This window comes from Aptenodytes forsteri, unplaced genomic scaffold (assembly GCF_000699145.1).
Source record: "Aptenodytes forsteri isolate BGI_AS27 unplaced genomic scaffold, ASM69914v1 Scaffold236, whole genome shotgun sequence".
NCBI classification, from domain to species: Eukaryota; Metazoa; Chordata; class Aves; order Sphenisciformes; family Spheniscidae; genus Aptenodytes; species Aptenodytes forsteri.
This window is the reverse complement of record NW_008794456.1, coordinates 446,166-467,586: the sequence shown is the minus strand read 5'-3', so window position 1 is coordinate 467,586 and position 21,421 is coordinate 446,166. Positions and strand designations below refer to the sequence as shown.

General features: G+C 55.2%; 1 protein-coding gene across 1 annotated transcript in view; it reads right to left on the bottom strand.

The window, feature by feature from the left end:
- The window catches only part of DYSF (dysferlin), a 118,199-nt gene that overhangs the window by 57,595 nt on the left and 39,183 nt on the right, over positions 1-21,421 (bottom strand). The window contains exons 31-41 of the mRNA XM_009290710.1: positions 21,124-21,297; positions 14,756-14,849; positions 14,331-14,408; positions 9,159-9,340; positions 8,077-8,217; positions 6,768-6,797; positions 6,138-6,164; positions 2,356-2,457; positions 1,409-1,570; positions 1,046-1,211; positions 635-708 (exon numbers count right to left, since the gene is read on the bottom strand). Of these exons, the coding sequence (XP_009288985.1) occupies positions 635-708; positions 1,046-1,211; positions 1,409-1,570; positions 2,356-2,457; positions 6,138-6,164; positions 6,768-6,797; positions 8,077-8,217; positions 9,159-9,340; positions 14,331-14,408; positions 14,756-14,849; positions 21,124-21,297 (1,230 nt within the window). The remainder of the gene's footprint in view (positions 1-634; positions 709-1,045; positions 1,212-1,408; positions 1,571-2,355; positions 2,458-6,137; positions 6,165-6,767; positions 6,798-8,076; positions 8,218-9,158; positions 9,341-14,330; positions 14,409-14,755; positions 14,850-21,123; positions 21,298-21,421) is intronic.

Genomic DNA, 21,421 nt, shown 5'->3' with positions numbered 1-21,421 from the left:
GGAGTCCCCATCCCTGGAGGTATTTGAAAGACGTGTAGATGAGGCGCTTAGGGACTTGGTTTAGTGCGGATGGTTGGACTCAATGATCTTAGAGGTCTTTTCCAACCTTAATGATTCTATGATTCTAACCTTTGCTTCCAAGCATGACCTTGGGCAAACTGTCCCATCTGCCAACATCAGTGCACCCTGTCCAGTGCTGGGGTGAGCCCCCTCAAGGCCGTCAGCTCTTTGGGGCAGAGAGTGTCACTTCCAAGAGAGCATCCCGCACAGCAGAGCCCTAAGGGGATGACTGCAAACCTTTTTCAGCCTCAGACCAAACCATACATTTGAGGAAGAGACGCTGGAGGGAAGAGCCTGGCATGGAGAGCGTTGTCTCTCCCCCAGAAAAGCAAATTTGATGCCTCATATTAAACGTAGGGGAGAAGGATGAGTTTGTGGTTGTTCGTTATGGCATGGTGGAGGAGAGGAGGTGAAAACAGAGGTGGAAGCTGCAAAAGGAAGGTTACAACCAGACACGACCTCGTATCAGAGATCTGCATCGGTCTCCACCCCAGCCCTGTACCTGCACAAGTTCCCCCCATATCACGCAAAGTAAGAAACCAGTGTCTTCCCACCACTGCAATTTTTTCCATACCTGGACAGGAATAAGAGGCTCTTTGTCATCGATGTCAATTAGGACGTCATCCCTGGGCGTGAGGCTCACATCATCTGCAATCAGAGCAAACACGAGCATGACCAGGACATCCAGCTGTTAGAAACCCCAAAGCCGAGCCACCTTGGGATCAAGCTCCAGGAGCGATCTCAACCTTGCCCAGAGCCTTCACACCAGCCAAAGCTCATGTTCACGCGGGTTGGACAGCTTGGCCAAGGGACAGCCCAGCTCACCAACCAACCCCGGAGCTAAACTCCTCCTTGGCACCTCCTGGGCTTTTTGGATCAGACCTACAGCTGAGCTGAGCTAAAAGCAACGTATACAGCGACCCACAGCTCCTCCTGGAGAAGGGCACGGGTGTGCAGCCAGCATGGTCCTCATGGCAGCACGTACCTGAGTGCTCCTGGGGACCGTCCGTCTCCTCTCGGTAGGGGTCACAGTAGAAGTCCTCCAATGAGCGGATGGTGCACTGCCCCACCACAGGCCTTCGGCCAAACGGCCTGTTGTCAATGATTTTGACGATGATGGGGGGGCTGTACAGGCTCTCCTTGGGTAAACGCTGTGGGCAGAGGGGAGGGAACACGTAACTACGCAGGGCAGAGAGGGCAGCTGCTATGCACCTCCCCAAAAGGAACCGAGGAGAGCAAGACAGAATTAACTTCACCATAGGATGCATTTTTTATGGGACCTCTGGAGGTCCTTCCCAATCAGCTCTCCTATGACCCCACCACTGCAGGGTGGGGACCAGGTGCTCACCACTTCCATGAAGAGCACGCAGACGTCAAAGTTGGGGTTCTTCTTGACATTCTTGATGACGCAGGACTGCACGAGCTGGCCTCCACACTCCACCAGCAGGCTGGGCGAGGTGACGCTGGCCAGCTGGTAGCTCTTGAGGTTCCTCAGCCCCCAGGCCAGGATCTGAAGGGTGAAGGGAACAGACAGCAAAGACTGAGCCAAAGGTCTGCCTCCAGGACTCTCACTGAGCTTCTCAGCAATGGAGGTAAACCTGAAGGTTGGCCCACCATGAAGGAGAGCCACATAGAATCATAGAATCATAGAATCATTGAGGTTGGAAAAGACCTCTAAGATCATCGAGTCCAACCGTCAACCCAACACCGCCATGCCCACTAAACCATGGCCCTAAGCGCCTCATCTACACGTCTTTTAAATACCTCCAGGGGTGGGGACTCCACCACTTCCCTGGGCAGCCTCTTCCAATGTTTAACCACTCTTTCAGTAAAGACATTTTTCCTTACATCCAATCTAAACCTCCCCTGCCGCAACTCATGGTAACATCAGCCATGTAGGACAGCTGGTGCTGGGAGAAGCCAGGTCTTACAGCAAGCATTTCTCCGGATGCACCAATACACCAGGTCCACAACTGCTTACCTATTAACGGAGCATCTCTGTTTTGGGCAAGTATCCCAGTGTGAGGCAGACTGTCCTTCTAAAAACCAAGTGTGGTCCAGGGCTGTGCTCTGCCCTAGGACTTGACTGCTTGGTGAGACTTGTTTTCCCAGCAAGACAACGTTTTTTGACTGATAACCCATGGGCAGAACCAGCTCCCAGCACTGGCGGGACTCTGTATCCACAGAGTCTGGCTTGGATCCCATTTCTGGGTCTCATCCCCTCTGTTAGGGGCACACATTAGGGGTGTTATTCTGTGAGGGGGTGAGCTGCCTCATGTGCTCCCCATCACTCACCTCGATGGCCGTGCGCTGCAGGACCGGTTTGATTCCTTGGGGGACCATGTAAATGTTGGGCTCCCGCTGGGGTGGGGGGTACGGCAGGTCAGAGTCCGCGGACTGCAGGGAGCAGAGATGCGAAGGGCACATCAGGTCATGCCACGATGGCACACCAACCCCATCGCCTCCCCCTCCCCACGCTGTCCTGTCCCCCCCCCCCCCAGAGTCTCCTTCTCTCTGCAAAACTCATCTCCCCCCAGAAGTCCAGGACAGCTAGAGAGGGGGAGATGAGGGCTGGGGGGATGAATGTACTTGCAAACTGTTTCTCTCCCTTTAATCTGACCCTGGAAAAGATCAAACATCTACTGCTGAGAGCGATCCCCGAGCCTTTCCCAGGGAACTAAGAGGGATCTGCCCTCCATCAAGCTTCAGCCTCCTTTAAGGGAGGAAGGTACGAAACCGCATCTATCCCACGCCAGGACCACGGTGAGACAGTTATGCAGAGGGATGAGGAGAGAGGACGAAGCAGCAGCAGAGGGTTAATTAGTGAAATACAGCTCCTTGAGCTGGACAGAGCTGTGACCAGCTCCTGAAGAGCAGCAGGCAGTTTAGTGGGGGCAGCGCCGCGGGACGGAGGGTCGGCATCGCCTCCGGATGCAGGAAGGGGTCATTGTTCATTCGTGGCATACAACAGCTCAGCTGTAAACCTTATCTGGCAGCTGCCAAGCTGCCGGCCACAGGACAGGGCTCAGGTAAAGCTGTCTGTGCACCATGTATACAGAAGGAGATTTCCTTCAGGGTGAGACCAAATCTGGACAGCAGGTGAGGGATTCAAAATTTGCCTTCACAGAGGAGGAAAGCAGGGAGCCAGACTTCCACAGCTGCTTGCAGAGGATGGGCTCTGAGCCCTCCCAGCGTTCGGCTTCTTTTTGACCTGCATCTTCGAGTTCAGAGTCACCAAAAAGGCAGGAATGAAAGCAAAACCTCTAAAAATGCAACCCTCAACCAAGGGCAGTTGGAACCAATTTAGGAGACTGGCATTCTTTTCAGGCTGGAGTATTATTGCATTAAATTAAGTGTGTATATGTATTTCAATTATAGGATTGGTTCAGGTTTATATATGCATGTATATAAATGCTATACAACGGGATTTTTCACGGTGGCATGTTAGATATACGAGACGCTAAGCTTTAATTTTCATTGGCAATTGCTGGTGGCTGCTGAATCAAGCTGCTTGTTAGCTGAAGACTTTTGGTAACTCCATTTCGGAACAGATGTCTGGGTTTCCACGCAGGGCAGACAGTAAATCTGGGACAGGCAGTCCCACCTCCCACGGCCCACATGCTTGCAGAAATGGTTAGCGCTAGCAGGGAAAGGGAAGGTTATCTGGGAGGTGAGTGCCTAAGGAGAAGGGAGAGGTGCAGAACATCCCCAGCATCGCTCAGGTGCTCGGCACTTCTGGTAATCCACCTACTTACCCAGAGCCTGAATTTCAGACTCCTAAATGAGACGTTGCACCACCAACATGAGCTGATCCTGCCTTGGGGTAGAGGGATAGACCAAATGGCCCTCAAAGAGCTATCCTCAGCTTTTGTTTGTGATCCATAGCACTTAGATCACATCAAGTTGCCTAAGCACGGACCGAACCAAGAAAAGCTTCAGTCCTCCCTTGTTTAGTGACATATGTTCATTTCTAGCTTTAAATGTGCTTAAGTTGCATTTAAGTTGCATAATAGAGATGCAGAGCTGGAGAAGCCACCTAGCCCATCTCCAAACCCCAAGGTAGGGTCAAACTCCACACAGCCCCTGTGAGGTGGCTGCACAGCCTGTTCCCAAAAAGGGAGGTTTTTTTCCCTAACAGAGCACCTAAATCTTCACTGATGCAAATACCATGCGTTACATTTCCATATCGTCATTGGACTCAGGATCATTTCTGGCAAATCTGTACGGGAAAAGGGGTAAGCCTTGGGGAAAGAGCTCCTGCCTGCCCCCCATCCTCCCCAGGTTCAGCAGCAGCTTTGAAAGCCAACAGTGCGCGCTTGGTTCCTAACACTGCGACGTCTTCAGCAACAGCGCTAGCTGTTTCTAAGTCCTTCTCAACCCCTGCTGCTCTCCTGGTTGTTTTGCAGTGGTTCTCCTGGTTCTTAGCATTAAATATTTCACCAGATGGGACAGAAATGAGCAGTGAGTGGGGACCAGGCAGGCGCAGGGAGGGTTCAGGGTGGTAGTGGTTAACAAGCAATTCCCAGACACAGCTCTCAACCCAGACACAGCAGGCTGGATGGAGGAGACATCCATGAAAAGACCTGTGGGGATCAGCTGGCAGCTGGGATGGTTTGAATGAGACAAGTCAGAGGGAATGAGGGTGGAAGAGAGCTCTGGAGATGATCTAGTCCAACCTTGACATTGGTACAGGGTTGGAAGAGAGATGAGTGAAAGTCAACACAGATCAGACCAGTTAAAACAGTGGCTGGAAACATCTCCCAGTTTGAGCGCACAGCTGGGCCACCTTGTTTCAAGAGGGGCTTAAATCCCAGTGCTTGGAGGGGATCTAGCCCCAAAAGGCTACTGTCATTTGCACCAAACAGGAATGCAGCAGAAGGAAGTCTGTGCCAGCCTGGCCGATCGGATACATCATGAGCCTGAATGATGCATGTATGAGCCTGATTCTCCACAAGGCTCGTTATATACTGCTAAGGGCACCAGAGACCTCAGGCTGGCATCACTCTCTTGGATGCCACCTCAGTGGGTTGCTCTGGATGGAGTTGCTGCGGGGCAGGTGGAGCAGGCCAGGCCATGTCTGAAGGAGCTGGTGTCTCCGAGAGTCTCTGTTGGGACTTTGCTTGGTTTCTGGGCAAAGGCAGAGGAACAGAGGAGAGTCAAGTGTTTGAGCATAAAAGGTACCCATTGGAGGAGCCCCTCGTAGAACAAGGCAGGGGTGCAGAGCTGCGGAGTGCCCCATCCAGAAATGGCAGTGGCAAGAAATGGAGGAGAAAGAGCAGAGAGATGGTTATGTTTACACGAGCTCATCCATCTCAGCCCACATGGAGCACAAAGATGAGCCCCACACCATCAGGAAAGGCTGCTTGGGGGGGGGAAACCCATCTTGCAAAGATGTGTTTATCCCATCCAACCTTCCATGGAAATGCGGCCAGGTCTTTGCATGCCCCAGGTCCCTCCTAGCTCATCTCCCAGACTTTGGGGTTAACTGGCTCCTAGGGCCACCACGACACTCAAATAGATGTGCCCCTTGTTCAGCTCCCTGCCTTGTGTTTTCCAAGATACCAGCCTACCCTGACACGGCTTGGTGCAGCCTGTGATCTGCTCTGTAGGACGCACAAGGTCTGGGTAGCAACTTCGACAGGTTGCCCAAGCAGCAGCTTGGGATCCTGATGAGAGTATTTCCTTCAGAGCAACTGGAACAGTCCAGCACATGCCCCGATTCATGGCGAATTCCCCATGAAAAGCTGCAAACTTTTCAACCGGGATTTCAGTTGAGGTCCAGCCAGAGGTCATCCAGCATTTCGGCTTTTGCATGCTTTGTCTGGAAGGGTTGAACACCAGTAGACCTCATGCACGCACATCCCACAAAGGTTAAATATTGCCCGACATGCCCTGCCATCGGGAACGCTTCCTGGGTTAAGCACGGAGCCCATCTACCCTGTCCTGCTGGTGGTCACTCGGGCTACCAAAATCCTGATGCTATCGATTTGACTCATCTGAAAGGAAGTGGCTGCCCCGTGGAGGTACAATTTTAACAATCTCCAAGATGAAGAGACGACTAAATCTTACAGACTCACCTCATCCAGACTGGAGGACAGCTCATTCTGGAGGAGAGAAGGAGCGTACAGAGTTAGAGCAATTCTCATCCATAAGCCCATCCTAGTGCTTATAATTGTGGCTGATAACTGAATAGAAAAATGATGCTTTCCAAGTTTCTGCACACCACCATCCCCAGGTTTGAGAAGAAATCAGTGCAGGTGACTTAAAACCATTTAAAATCCAGCATCAGTTAATGCCTTTGCTCAGTCAGGCTGCAGGGCAGGAACACGCTGGAGCAGTTGGAAAGCACAGCCCTTCGTGATGGGAATGCTGAAATTATCACAGGGCAGGAAGGCAATGGTGTGTTTGAGACCTGAGGAATTATATCAGGAATGGGGTACATCTGCCCTGTCAAAAGTGAGCTGCCCCAATCACTCCAGCTGTCTTTACCACCAGCTGAAGGAAACTGGCATCTCTACGTGGGGATTCCTTCATCCCAAGGTAGGATGGACAAATTGCCTGCAGAAGCAGGGTTGCAAACAGAGTGCACTGCAAACCTCTGCAGGAGCAGCTGATGGTGCTGGGACCCAGCAGCTCTGTAGGGGCAGGGGAGGGGACGGTTTGAGGGGCGTAGAGCCTAGGAGCTGCAAACAGGGTCATGGCATTACCTCGAAGCCAGGGACGTGATGGACAGCCGGCTGTGGAGAAAAAACACATACTTTCCATTTGCCCTCCTGGTGCTAACTCAGCTTTATCTGGCAGAGAAACATCAGTCCTCCCATAGCCACACGCTGCCACCCTCCATGCCCAGTGCTGGGCTCCAAAAAGCCTGGGTACGAGGGCAGGGCTCTCCCTCCCGCAAGGAGGCACGAGCAGAGTCTCAAATCCACCCGGCTGCTTTCTGCTAGGATCAAACAAGATCCTTGGAGAGGAGTCCCCTCTCCAAGGTCTTCCCCACCCAGTTCTGAGGGGAGTGAAGAGGAAGGAGGGGCTGCATGCAGATGATTCGGTGCCCCGTCCCGACAGCAGAGGCATCCCCTGATCCCGACCCAGCAGCCCCTCACTGGTGCGGCAAGGCTTGTACCCAGCGCATCCAGCCCCGGCAGCTGCAGCAGCATCATGCACAGAGTGCAGCATCCCTCCAGGAGCAGAGCTGGGGCGTACATCGGAGAGAGGGAGGAGGTAGCTGTGGGACCCCCGTTCCCAATTAGCGCCTCGGGGCTGGGAGGGAGGAACGGGACAGGGAGATTTAGCCTTCCAGTCCACTCAGTTTCCCTGGCATAGAGGCACATCTGGGCTGCAGCCAGGCGCCGCGGCCAGTGGAAAAGCCAGAGACGAGAGAGGCGAAGGGGTGGTGCGTGCAGGGGGACAGGGAGGGTGGGAAAGCACACAAGAGCACACTGGGGAATGATGAGGAGTCTCTCCTGCCCGGGCTGGCTCCGAAGCGCAGCCTCCTTCCCCTGGGGCTCGTTACATGAACAGCCAGCACTGAGTGCGGCAGCTTGCTGCAGGAGCAACCGCCCACTTCGGCTCTCATAAACCCCCTCCGGAAATTAACTCTGAGCAAAGGGTAGCTCTCTGGGGCCAAGTGCACCAGGCTCTTCCCGTGGTGCGAAAGTGCCGAGGCTCTGAGCTCAGCACCACAGCCAACCGGGCTGGCAGGGCGTGAGCGGCGCCTCCCGAACCGGTACCCAGCAGCCCAGGCTTTGGTCTGGCACCGAGACTCCTCCCGTTGACTCTGCTAAACGCCTCCCACGCACGCCACTGCGGTGCAGCCAGCGCTGAGCATCATGGCTGGGTCTGCTCGGAGCAGGGGTCCTGGTGAAACCGAGGACAGACAGCTGCAGAGCTGTTGAACCCAGGTGGACATAACCCAGCGCCGAGCAAAGGTTGGATCCTGCCGGGTGCTGAGACACTCCAAGGGAAGAAGCCAGCATTGCAATTAGAGACAGGATCAGGTCCAGATGGGGAGCTCACCTTCTCCCTCTGAATCAGCTCGAAGGCAGCCAGCAGCTCGCCGACATTTCTGTTCGCCTTGATGACCGGGTGCCAGGAGAGCCGTGGCGAGTGCGCCAGGCTGGGCTTGCAAATGCAGCGCCCCATGAACTCATCCGCACCCTGAAAGGCAATCACAGGCACAGGGAGCTTTCTTCCCACCCCACTTCCCGGTGGAGTCCGTCACCACGCACCCACATCTCAGCCGAGACCCTATTACTAACAAATCAGGCTCAATGTCTGAACCATTGTGGGACCAGTTCAGAAAAAACAGATGGTTTTGATGCCCATATAGACTCAAGTTTTCAAACTCCTCCCTTTAATTACTAGGGCTAGAAATGCACCCTTTCTTACGCATTTTGGCTTAAACAGGAGGTGAAATTCCTATAGTATCACACGATTTCCAGAGCAGGAGCTCTGAGTATGTCATTAAGTATCGGCAGCTCTTAAAAAGCCCATTCACTGGTCTGCAACGGGATCTTCAGTTGCCTTTGCTGCTTCCTGCTGGTGTCTTCTGGAGGAGGGAGGGCAGAAGGGTTCCTGAGACATTCCTGAGATGTATTCTAAGTGCTTTTCACTCATGCACTGCTCTTACACGCAGTCTGAAATCCCTTCTGCTCTTGTGACCGGCTACAGCCCAGTTTTTCTAGGAAGGACTCAAGGTTATCTCACCAGCCCCCCAAATGCCATCACTGCAAGGCACTTTGGACACCTTTGGGCAGCTGAGCAAACGGCAGTGTATCATCCCCTACTTGCACGACTGCTTTAAAACTTTTTTTTTAGTCCCAAGTCCCAAGCTTTTTCCACAAGGAAATACGGTTAATTTGGCCACTCTGCAAAACGCGATGTAGATGCAGCTTTGGTGACTAGACCAGGGCCACCAAGGACATCACTAGCAGAGCTGTTTGCTGAATTTTTGTCTTCTGAGTGTCCGGCTCAATGTCTGAGCCACCCAGAGATGTTACAGCATTGCGCTCCAGAGGGCAGGAGCAATGCCATGCGTTTGTCCCATCTACCCCCGCACACTCACACCATGAAGGTCCAGCTCATGCCGACACACTTACATAGGTGTCGTGGTCATATATTTCCACCACGATGTTGGGAGGGGAGTCAGATACGTTCTGGGGGTCCCCAAAGATCTCTATCTCGTAGAAGATGAGTGTCTGGTCCCAGGTGGGGTTCAAGGTGTTCTTGATCACCACCGTCTTCTGGCTTTGGTGGAGGAAGGAGACAATGGCATAAGGATCTGCAAGGGACATTAGACAAGAGGCAAAGGATGAATCAGAGCTACCCGTCTAGGAAGGAGAAAGCAACTCATAGTCCTTCAAGGGCCAATGGGCTCTGCAGGGAAGACTGTGAACAGGCTGGAGCTGCGGGTCTTTCAGAAACAGCAATGACATTCCCATCATGTCCCAGGCAACTCCAACTGAGAAGAGAGTGAGGCCAAGTTCTCCGACACTTATTACACTTATAACACCAGTTATTCGCAGCTCAGGTACTTCCCAAGCTAGGTGTGATGTCTGTATGTTTAGCAACCCTGCAAAGGGGTTGTCTTCCGCAGGCTTGCCCTGTCTCTCTTGAACCCACCATATCCTCCAGTGAGGACTCAAAACTGCATGAAGAACCATCTTCTCATGGTTTTTTGCAGTACCCAGCTCCCTCTACCTCCGTCTGAGACTCCCCAGTTCTTGCATTAGGAGAAAAGGAGCAGTTCACCCCTGCCCACCTGCACTGACACTTAGGGTTCTGCAGGTTTCTATCATGCCACCCCTAAAACATCTCTTTTTCAAGCTGAAGAGTCCCAGCCTATGGAGTTATTCCTCATAAAGGGCCAATCCAGATCCCTGCTCATTCCAGCTCTTTTTGGGACAAGACAACCACAACGGTCCACACAACTTAGCTGTCTATCTATGCAAAGACCTTCCTTCTTATCCCACAGCAGCCTCCTTTCCTTAAAAACCTTTGATGAAGGATTTTTTTACCAAAAACCTTGTGGATGTCCAATGAGACCATGTTAACCGGAGCAACCTTATCCTCTGGCTTGTGACAGCTCCAGCTAGTGGAGACACCGTGACCTTCCCTGGCCACATCTCCCAGAACTCCACTGCTGTAGCATTTAAAATTTCCTCGCTGTCTGACTTGATCCGTCCTGGTCCAGGTTATCCTCATGACTCCTCACCCTGTCCACCAGCAGTGAGGTAGCACAAATGGTTCACCTATTGCCCTAAGGTGTGGGGTTTTCTCCCAAAAGATGACTCTACAAGGAGGAGCGTTTCAAGGGTGGTAACACGGCCGTCTTCCAGCACAGCAGAGAGCACAAACTGTTTCCACGACGCAGTCTTTCCCAGGGAGATGCAGGAGGCACCAGCACTGCACATGCGGGTGAGCAGTGACTTCAGGTCACCCCCTGCTGTGAAGACCAGGCCATGAAGAAGGTGGCTGGGACATTACTGCCTCCTTCCTGGGGTCTTTAACACCTCCAGAAGGGACAGGAGCTGAGGCTGCAGCCAGCAACCGGCCAGAGTCATCTTCTCAGCCCCTTTGCATGAGCTTTGGTAACCTCCGTGTCTCGGGGAGGGGTTTGGGTTCCCAGCACGCCGGGTTATCCCACCTGGCCTCCAGCTGCCACACCAGACAGCTCCGGGTTTCCCTTAGGGTTGCTGCACCACATCTGCCAGCCCCATGCAGGCATCTCAGGTACGCCAGGGTCTCGTCAGCCCCCTGTACTTAGGGCACTGAGCTGGGACCAAGGTGTCTTACCCCTAACTTGGGACAAAGCCAGAGGTTTCTCACTGCAAGGCAGCAGCAAATAGTGAGGAGTAGCCTCCCTTAACAACCAAAGCAATTAACGCAGGAAGCCTGAGATCAATTAACAACGGAAACATGAAACCTGAGCCCTCTCTAACACCTTCCCTTCCAGACAGCTTCAAAGAGCATGTGGCCCAAACCTGCTGTGGACATCCAGCCCGTGCCCGCGGTGGCACTGGGCACGGGGACAGGACGGGCGGCGGCAGAACCAGGATCAAGGGCTGGGTGAGACGCTCGAAACGTGCCATGGGATCACACTGTAAGACCTCGTGGAGACTGAACACCTTTCATAACCTGATAGCATCTACTGGTCCTTGTCAGGGATGAGACCTACGTGATTGCTGCATCCCACCTGACCGGTCCCAGGTGGACCCCTGAGCTCTGGTTGCCTGCAAAGCCCAACCTCCACGGTGGCAGGAGGCATCACGGGCCTTTTTGGAAGGACACAGGCTACCTCCTCTGCCTGGCACCCAGCACGACGTGCCACCACAAGACAGAGATACACCGGACAGTCTATGGGGGTCCACCAGCATGCAGCGGGGTACCACCCAGGTCACCCCAAAGCCAGTCCCAAGAGACCTGCCGACAGCCAGGAGCATGGCAGACCCTACAAACCCCCGCAGTCCCAGGGCGGGTCCCCCCACCCTGCAAAACAGTGTGCGCACCCCAACACCAGTGCTATCAGGAGACTTTGAGCTTACGCTGGGAGCAAAATGTGTCCTGCCTACCCTGGAAGTGGAGGAGCATCCCCCAGACACCCGAACACGGGGCTGGCTGAGCAGATCGGCGTCCCCCACCCTCCGTCCCCTCTTCCAGGGATGGGGGGGGGGTCAAGGGTGGTGTATTTTCTTTCTTGGCGTCCGGACCGCAGCAGACGTGTTTAATGAGCCGGGGCTGTTTGCGAGGTGGCCGGCTGGAGAGAGCACTATTCACACTGAGAAGAACCTTTTCCACTTACGCGCTTTTTTCCAGTAAGAGGAAAGCAGAATGCGTTACAATAAACAAAAAACCATGGATTTGGATTTGCTTTTTTGCTCTTTTTTTTTTTTTCCCCCCTCTTCTTCTTTTTAAAGGAGGCCTCCATAAAGCCTCTTTGTTTAGACCCTCGTGTGCACAGAAGGTTTATTTTTATAACTGCGTAAAGCCCCCTTAATGAACTCCTTTATGCTTTGTTAAGGCAGCGGAGATCACAATTCCACATTGTGGCATGTTGTTACTCATGTTGTCCTTGGCCGGGTTTTTCCGAAGGAAGGGACTCCCCTCCCCGCTCCGCCAATCGGGGCCATGAGGTCACCTCGGTCCCCACCACTTCGAACAACAAACCCTTTGTGGAGGCAGAGGGGAGACGGGACCTCGGTGGGCACAGACACTGGGTGATTGTTTGGGTGCTCTGCACCTCTCCAGGGCATTTCTGCCCACCCCACACCCTAAGCCCCTCTGCTTCAAAATACCAGGGGGAGCAGGAGCCCCCCAGGACTGTGGTCCTGCTGCCCAGCACGGTAACGCCCAGCTGTCCCCGCTCGCTGCTCCCCGCTGCGGGTCCCCGCGCTGCACTGTTTTTGGGGTCTGTCCCTGTATCCCATCCAAGATCCATCACCCCCATGCCAACACTGGTGGGCAATCCCATGCCCAGCCCCTCTGCAAATCCCTGCGGCAGACGGTCAGTGACAGCCTTGGAGGGATGCTCATTGCGTCCTGCCTGCGGGCATCACTGCGGAGGGGTGTGGGTGCTCCGGGGATACCTGCCCCGGGACCTGCTTACATCTCAGATGTGGCCCCTGCCTCAGGGCACTGAACTGATGGGAGACTTTTTGCATTGCCCCAGCTCCAGCTCTGAGTCAGAGGTAAACAGCGACGTCCCCACTGTCCTGCTTTCCCACCTCAGAGTGACACTCCAAAGCATTAACGGCTGTGGGCAAAGGCAGCTTTGCTCACAAGCACCGAAGAGCCACGGGGAAGCCTGGCTGGGATGGCCCAGCCCATGGGGAAGAGGATGTGGGACCCTCCGGCTGCTTGGGGGCTGGTCCCTGCTCAGGTCAAACGCGAGGGACCATTCCTGGCATGTCCTCCCGCCTCCACAGCCACACTTCAGCCTCTGCTGCAAACAAAACGTTCCTGAAACCAAACCACCTACACCCAAGCACCCTTCAGCACCCAATGGTAACAGAGCTGCCCAACGGATAAAGTGACATGTCTTATTCTGGCTTGATTTCCTAACCCAGAAAACATGAGCTCAGCACGGGACATCCCGACCACATCAGCTCAAGTCTGGCAGTTTCAGAAGTGCCTGAAGCTGTGCTGGGGACGTGTTGAGCAGCAGGACGTGGAAAGCTCCTTGCTCAAAGCCCAGGACGCCCTTTTCTCCACCTGGGACCACACTTTTTTCCATGAAGGGCCATTTTTTACAGTCCGGTCTGAAGGACGCCTGGTTCAGGCATTGGCTCCATCAAGGAAATCCCCCAGCCGTTCCCTCCCAGCCCCCTTGCAAAGTTTCCAGGATGGAGAGCGGAGGAGCAGCAGCTCAATTTAATGTTCGGTCGTGAAAACAAATACGAACCGTTTTACAGATTTGCCACTGTTAGGTATTTTCCTTTCCAACCGTATTTTCAATCAATTCTTTCATCCTTAATAAACGGGGTCTCCCTTCTTCAGCCTTGATCCCTTCCCCAAACCATAGGACAATTCCCCTCCACAAACCCCAAACCCAGGAGGCTGCTGGCCCCCTGCCCTGCAAGGGTGGGCAAGAGGCTGGACGGGATTCAACCAGCTGGGAGCAAGCTGGATGCTGAGGGCACGTAAATCCGACCAGAAACTTCATGAGGATGCCGGAGAAGAAGGTGCCTGTCTGCTCCGAGGTCCTGATAACACCCTTGCACCCTCTTTAATTTTTCTGAGCACATCTCATGGAGGTTTCTGCCCCGTGCTCCATCATCTCGACACCAGCCCAGAGCCCTCCATCCTCCCTGCAATCCCCCAGCTTGCACGCTGTGCGGGGGGGCAGCTCGAGGCGATGTGCCATGGTAAACATCCCTGCCCTCCGCTCTGTTTTTATTTGTCATGCCCCTGAGCCGTCTGCTACCCAGCCTTGCCACCGGCTTTCAGCGTCACCTCGGGTCGGGGAGAAGGAGCTATTAGCAAAGCAAACAGCTCTGACTCACGGCTGACCTGGGTAACTTGTGGTTTCTGGTTGGTTTCTCACACAAGAGTTCTTGAAACTCTGATTTTTTTGCTGATGGGAAATCAAGCTACCAGGCTGGTTGCCCTGGGAAAGCCTTGTGCCGCTGTCTTTTGTTGTTTGGCTGCCGAACACCCCTCATTTCACATCAATAAATACCCCAAAATTTGCTTTACAGACCCCACTACTCCCCAGCATTCGTTACGGCACTAATTACAAGCACAAACAAGTGGACGTGAGCATTTGGGCTTACCTGAAAAGCTGTCCTTATCCATGGCGATCAGATCCCGTGCTTGGTACATGTAGCAGCGGAGGTGGTATCTGTTCCCACCTGTATAAATGAGAAACAGTTAAGAGATGAGTCCAGGGATGAGTGCAGGGCACCGGGGGAATAGCTGGGTGTTTAAGCAGCCCCAGGCTCATCTCTGAGAGCAGCTCGGTTTAATCCTTCCCGCGGCTTTCCCAAGAGAGCACTGAGCCCTGAGCATGTCGATGTTCCCAGGGGGACAAGCCCTGCCCCATCCTTACCCACCCCGCTCTTTCCATCCGCCTGCACTCGAGGCAGGTGAGAGGAAGAGGATAGGAAATGCTCGGCTATGGGGTCCCCGCAGCAGGGACCCCGTGCCAGGACTCGCTGCAGGGGAACTGCACCCTCGCCTCCGACCCCTGGGGCCTTACAGTCAAATATGCACGAAATGGTGGGTCTGTTGACACCGAAACTGAGGGTGGAGATGGATTTGCCATCGTCACTCCTGTCGTCTGTCACTCCTCCCTGCAAGAGAAAGCAAGGCAAGGTCGGTCATGCCGGGACCCCCTCTGCGGCCGGAGCTCCCCGTGGGACGGGGTCATCCAGGGTATTATCCACGTGGGTGTCCAAGAGGACTTTCGGCTTCCCCATGGAGGGACCCTCAGGCTCTTCTGCCCCAGGAGGGCAGAGACGACCCAGCTCCTGATCCATGCCGTGCTGGGAGGGAACAGGACACGACAACAAAAGCAGCCCGAGGGTCACCAATTCGCATCCCACCTCCCAGCATCTCACCAGCACGGAAAAGCCTCTCCATAAAGTTCATCATACTTGGAGCAGTAGTTAGCAGTTAAAGCAATTTCACTAAGTTCCCTTGCGAGCAAAATTAATGGAGTATAAACTTTGTGAACGGTGATACAGACAGCGTCAAATGCAGCCAAATGCCCCATTCACTGCCCGGGGGGAGCCTCAGCCGACCTTGGCCATCGCTCTTCCCTCTTCTCGTGTTCACCTACGAGAGCTGGCCTTTTATCACCTCCTAATTGCCACATTTGGCTTGAAATATTTAGTTGCAGCAAAAGGAGCGTAAAGGTAACTTCCTGGCGAGTTTAAATCTGATCTTTAAATATTTTTCAGTTATCGAATGCTAGGGAGAGACAGGAGGGGTGTTTAAAGAAAAAAAGGAAAAGAAAGAAGGAAAAAAGAAAAAAAAAGCGGGTCCGGGATGGAGATTCCGGAGCCCGGAGCTGCCTGGTCCCAAAAACGCGTCAGGAGCTTAGGTGGTCTGCAGAGCCCTCCTTGCCTTTCCGGGCAGGAATCGCAATTACCGTGACATTGTCTGCAGAGGAAGCCCAGGGGTTTGCGCTGTATTTACGGCGGTGAGGTCGCGCCGAGGGTTTGCAAGGCAACCTCCAGCGCTGCCTTCCCTTCCTCGCCCCCCTCCCCGCAGGAGCTGAATAGCTCCTCAGTTATTTTTATGACCTTTCTGCCCGGCGGACCGCCGGTCCCCCCAGTCCCCCCACCCCGACCTGCGCCTGCTGCCAGCCTCAGGAAGGGCAAGTGGAGGGGACCGGGAGCCGAGACAGGCAGGGATTGCTCTCTGAATCCCTCAGCAAGGGCTTAGGGACCCCCCAAGTCTGTCCATCACGGGGAAGGGGGGCTCCTCACCCCCCAAAACACCATGGAAAGCACGCCTTGGAGAGGGAAAGTTGGAAAACGCTCTTGCTCAGGACTACGATTTGCCCTTTGGGGTCTCCACGCAGGATGGAGTACCCCCACAACCTCCTCCCTTCGTCCCGTCCCCGCAGGGTTCCCAGGCACCCGATTCTGCAGTGGGAGCCCATGCACGGTGCACGGTGCAACGTAGCAGCCACACACCTCGGGCGTAGGAGCACTGGGGGACAGAGGCACCCTCATCCCGGTGGCATCCCACCGCTCTGCCCCGAGCAGGACTCCTCTGCCGCTGGGCTTTCCCACCAGGACCCCCACGCTTAGCACAGCCGGCTGGTAGTTTGGGCACAAAGCTACAGACCCCCACCCTGGCCAAAGCCTGGTTTAACTCATGTCCCCACTCCTCTCCTGCCTGGGGAGCGGTGGTTCAAACACGCCTGGTGCAGAGCCAAAGGTGGGGCGTAAGCGCCGGCAGAAACAGGCAAGATTTTCCAGCCTGGCATGGAAAACCCAAAGCTCTCTGTCAGCCAAAGGTTTCCCTCGGATGATTTTTGGAGGAGGATGGGAGGAAATGGGGCTTGCAGGGTGGGAGGGCTGCTCGCAGCTCCGCGGCAGAGCCACTGGGCTTTCCATCAGAAACCAGAGATGGCCTTGAGCCGCAGAGCTTCAGCTCTGGGCTTCCCAGAAATCGGACTGAGGGCAGAGAGGTGCCCGGGGGCCACACCATGTCCCATGGTCCTTCTCTTTTAACGACTGCCAGTGATGAGCGAGCTGCCAAATGGCAGGTCCCAAAAAAGCTGGGACACACTGTCACAGAGAGGGAAACCCAGGAACAAGCTGATACGATGGAGGTGATGGCCAAGCCAGCAAGCCCGAGGGAAAGGAAGGCTGCCCAGCTCATATGGGGGGATGCACAGGTGAAATACAGGCAAAAAGAGAGGAAATGACAGGACAGCGCTGCCTCCACATTTTGGGTATGGGTGGGAGTGCTAAAAGCCTTCTGCATCACCAGCTTCTTGGTCTCAAGCTCCCCATTGGGAGCTGGGACCCATCATGAGAAGCAATAAGCGCCAGGTGCTTTGTGGCTGTCCCCGGGGGTAGAGGGGGGGTGCCAAGTCACAGGCAAGGGAGAGGGCAGGGTGGCCACGGCAAGGGCAAAGGGGGTGGCCTGGAGGACGGGATGCTTTGCCCGGGACACTCGTGGCCTCACCACAGGTCTGCTTCCCTGAGTCCTGCCCTGAGCCACCTGTGGACTGTCCTGCAGGAAGGCTCCAAGGACTGCCGAGAAAACGGCACAGCAGGAAGGAAAGAGCCATCATCCTTCTGCATTGGAAAGCACACAGCTGGGTGCAGCAGGAGAGGGCAGGTGCATCAGTGGGAAGCAACGTCTGAGGCAGCTCAACCCACCCCAACGGGCACCCCAAATCCATCAGGCTAATTGCATCCAAGGCAGCCGAAACCCAGTGCCACGTGGCAGCACCACAAGCCCTCGCAGCAGCACGTGGCCCAGCTTCGGGCAGCACCACCCTGCGAGCAGCCGCGCTGCCCAGCCCCGATGCTGCTCCCCATGGGACGGGCGATCGGGGAATGTCTCCTCCTCCCCATTGTTTGGGGTCAGGGGAAGGATGGAGCATACGTGAGCAGCGAAATAAAAGTCTTGGAGCAAAAGTAGGGGTGAGCATGTGCTTGGGGAGAGCAAGCATGCAAAAGAAATCATGCACGCGTGTGCACGCAAGTATGTGTGGGTCTGGGGGGTCATCGTGACGCAGTGGGGCCGGGCGAGGGGAGCAAGCTGGGGTGACCTGGGCACACAGCAACCCCCCGGCTCTTCCTGCTGCAGGGAGCGGGGCTGGCTGGGAGCAGACGCCCGCACCCTGCAGGTGGTGCTGAACTGATGCTGAGCTCACCCTGCAAAGGTGCTGAGCCCCACGCACGGCCCCGGGGCTTCAGCTGCTCAGCTCCACCACTGGAGTGGGATTTTTCGGGGAAGCTTCCGCCAAGGAGTCACGAGCTCCTACAAAACCCTGCTCAGCAGCAGGGCAACCCGGTGGGGCTCTGCTTTCCAGTTGCTCCCAGCTCTGGGTCACCCTGATCCCAAAGTGTTGGGGTTCAGCATGTCTTAACGGCAACGATTGCGCAGTTTGGTAAGGCCGGAGCGATGCACGCTGAGCATCCCCGGGAAGAGGGAGGCCCAGAAACCCCAAGCACCATCCACACATTCCTGCATCCAAGACACATTCCTTCTGGTCATGTTTGGTATTATCTTGCTGTTGGAAACCAACCCTTTCACATAGCTCGGGGAATTAGCACTTGGGGTGTTGGCTTGTTCTGTCTGAGTTTGCACTTTAATCCTCCCTCCATTTCAGTTTCCCTGCACCGCCGTACGGCTCCTTTGCTGGACGGGCTCCGGGCAACCCATGCCACAACCACAAAAATCGCACAAATGCCTTTCGTGGAGAAGGCGGCAGATAACAGGAACGGGACAGAGCAGACAGGAGGAGCTTCGGGAGGCTCCAGCAACCGGTGGCGTGCCAGTGGCAGCCCTGGCCCCAGGCCTGGGTAAAAGCTGAGCTGGGGGATGCTCCAGGCTCCCTCTCCTGACAGCATCTTTATTCTGCTTCAGCGTGATCAGAGCTGGCGGCAGCAGCTCAAACTCCAGCTGCTGACCTATCCGGGCGCCCTTCTCGGACTCCGCGCCCCTGACACCTCTGTCTTGAAAAGCTACCTCCCTCTGCCTGCGTTAAAAAAGCATCGGAAATAGAGTGGAAAATCAGTGCCCACCCTTCCCAGCCCCCAGCACCCACTCATATTTTCCCATCCTCGGCACCACTTCACCCCACCACACTGATCCCAGCTCTGCGGCATCACGCCGAGTTCCTCCTCCTGCTCGCGGCTCCAGCGGATGGAGGGGTCGACCCTGTGCAGGACCGGAGGGTCTGGGGTTGCTGGATGGGAGATGCTATGAAGATTTAGGTATTATTTTGGGATGGAGCATCCTGGAAAAATACGTAAGTCATTCAAGCGAGAGAGGAGAGCTGTAAAGGCATGAAGCTGCAAAACCAGAAAGTATGGCAAGATCATTTATAAAGCAATCCTCAGAAAACCAAGCAACCACAGAAAATGCGGCCAGTAACCCCAAAATACGAGGGCACCGAGGCGAGCCAGAGTGACCTACTGTGGAGGGGAATTCGGCGAGCAGAGCCCCAAAGGCGGGCGGGCCAGTCCTGCACCCTCCAGGCTGCCAGGAGCCGGAGCCAGGGCTGGGGAAGGATTCACCTGCCACTCTCCCGGGCTGCTCCCTCCCGAGCTGTCACCCTGCGGGGACAGCATCCCCCGAAATCTCCGTGCCTGAAGTAAATACTACTCCTTGTCAGACGGCATCGCCCTGCCTGGGCAATGGTTCAACTCCCAGAAGCAGCACGGTCCTACAGCGGGACCTGGTGCTCCCGCAGGACCCTGCTGTCACCCAGGACACCGCTGAGGGTTTTCCTTGTGCTTTGCTGAGGTTCAAGCAGGGAAAATTTATGGTCCAGGCATTTGCTTGGTGTAAGGGAATTGGATGTCTGCATTGGGGTCGTTATAGGAGCAGCAGTGACCTTTAGGGCAGTGTTTGCTGGGGAAGGGGGAGAGAGAAAAGCAAGGCAAGGCAAGGCAAGGTATGGCAAGGCAAGGCAAGGTATGTTTGCTGGGGAAGGGGAAGAGAGAAAAGCAAGGCAAGGCAAGGCAAGGTATGGCAAGGTATGGCAAGGCAAGGCATGGCAAGGTATGGCAAGGCAAGGCAAGATATGGCAAGGCAAGGCAAGGTAGAACGACTGCTTTTTTTGCTAGAATTGTTTTCAGTTAGAAAATAAGCAAAATAATAAACTGGATTTGTTACATGATAATATAATAAAAGTTATAGAAGTAACTTTGGCATAAAGATAAATGAGAGCTCTGGGAGGCTGCTAAGAGCTCGGCACTTAACGCTAACTGACACCGCTAAGAAATGCTTGGAAAATAAATACGCAAAGTAGGTAACATCAGGTCTAACAGGCTTTGGGGGTGGAGGGCTGGAAGGGGCAGCCCCCAGCAGCCTGGGGCAGGTGGGGGTCCAGCAGCACAACAGTGACACCGGGGGACACTTAAATCAACCGGGGACCCCCTGCCACCGCATCCGCGTCACCAGAAGAGAAGCAAGAAGCAGCTCCCAGGCACGTTGCCACATTGCCATTTTAATGGGGCTTTTTTCTCCTCTTCCCCTTTGCTTCAGCCTCTGCCCTACACGCATGGGGAGGGGATTTTCCTCCCCCGGGTCTCCCCCACATCCCCTGGTACCCCCAGCAGACGGGTCCGTCAGCCGCCAAACTCACAAACCCGTTTCATTTGCGGGCTAACGAAGGCGAAACGAGGGCACGGCTGAGCCCCTTGGAAAACCGCACGACCAAGCGGAGACCCAAGGCAGCCCCATCAGACGCTGCCCACCCACCTCCCCTCGCCCCCGGAGACAGGGAAGGGCACGGGGGGTTCCTGCACGGCCCCATGGGTGTGCACGCACACACACACATGTGTGCACGGACACGCACCCCATGTTATAGGGTTTTCCAGCTAAATCCTCCTCAATTGCCTCTGCTGAGATGCAGAGGGATGAAGGGTCTGGCCAGAAATCATATCAACGGGCCCCAGGCTGAAGGGGGAGAAGCCAGGGTCCCACCGGCAGCCCTGGGGGTGGGCAGCAGCTGGGACCCCCCTCGGATGGGGCCAGAGTGAGCTCAGGGCTGATGCACGTGGACACCATGAAGCCGCTGGTGTCCCAAAGGGGCTGCTGGGTTCAAACGCTGGACGGAGGGAAGGACAGAGCAGAGAAGGAGGGAAAAAAAAGCCAAATGGGGGGGAAAAAAATAAAAAGCCCTATAATAGGGGCTTTGTGCTGCTGTGGTTGGTTCTCATTTAGTTATTGGAAAAGCCAAAGGATTATGAAATCCAGTGTATTAAGAAAGCCAGAATATTAGCTAAACAAACAGCGGCGGGTGCAGGTGGCAGATAACGAGCTTTGCTCCGGGTCCGCTCCCTGGGATGGGACGGAGGGTGGGAGCAGACCCGACCGGGCTCCCCCTCCCAGGCAGCAATTTTGGGGGGAAAGGTGGGTACTTACCAGGGCCCCCTCCAAGGCGAAGACTGCGGCGGCCCCGGTGCGCTCCAGGGGCTCCATCCTGCGCCTCCAGCGGCGGCGGCGGAAGGTGTCGGTCCGGCGATGCTTCAGGTGGAAGCGCCAGCCGAAGAGCGAGGCGTACTCCCAGCCCTCCCCGTCCAGCTCCTCCTGCTTGTGCTACGGGGCAGGGACACGCCAGGGCTCAGGGGGGCTCGGTCCCACCACCCCACGGCCCCTCTGCAGGTGACAATGGCGGGACCCCGGCACAGCCAAGGGGCAAAGCCGCTTTGGGGGTCTCCAG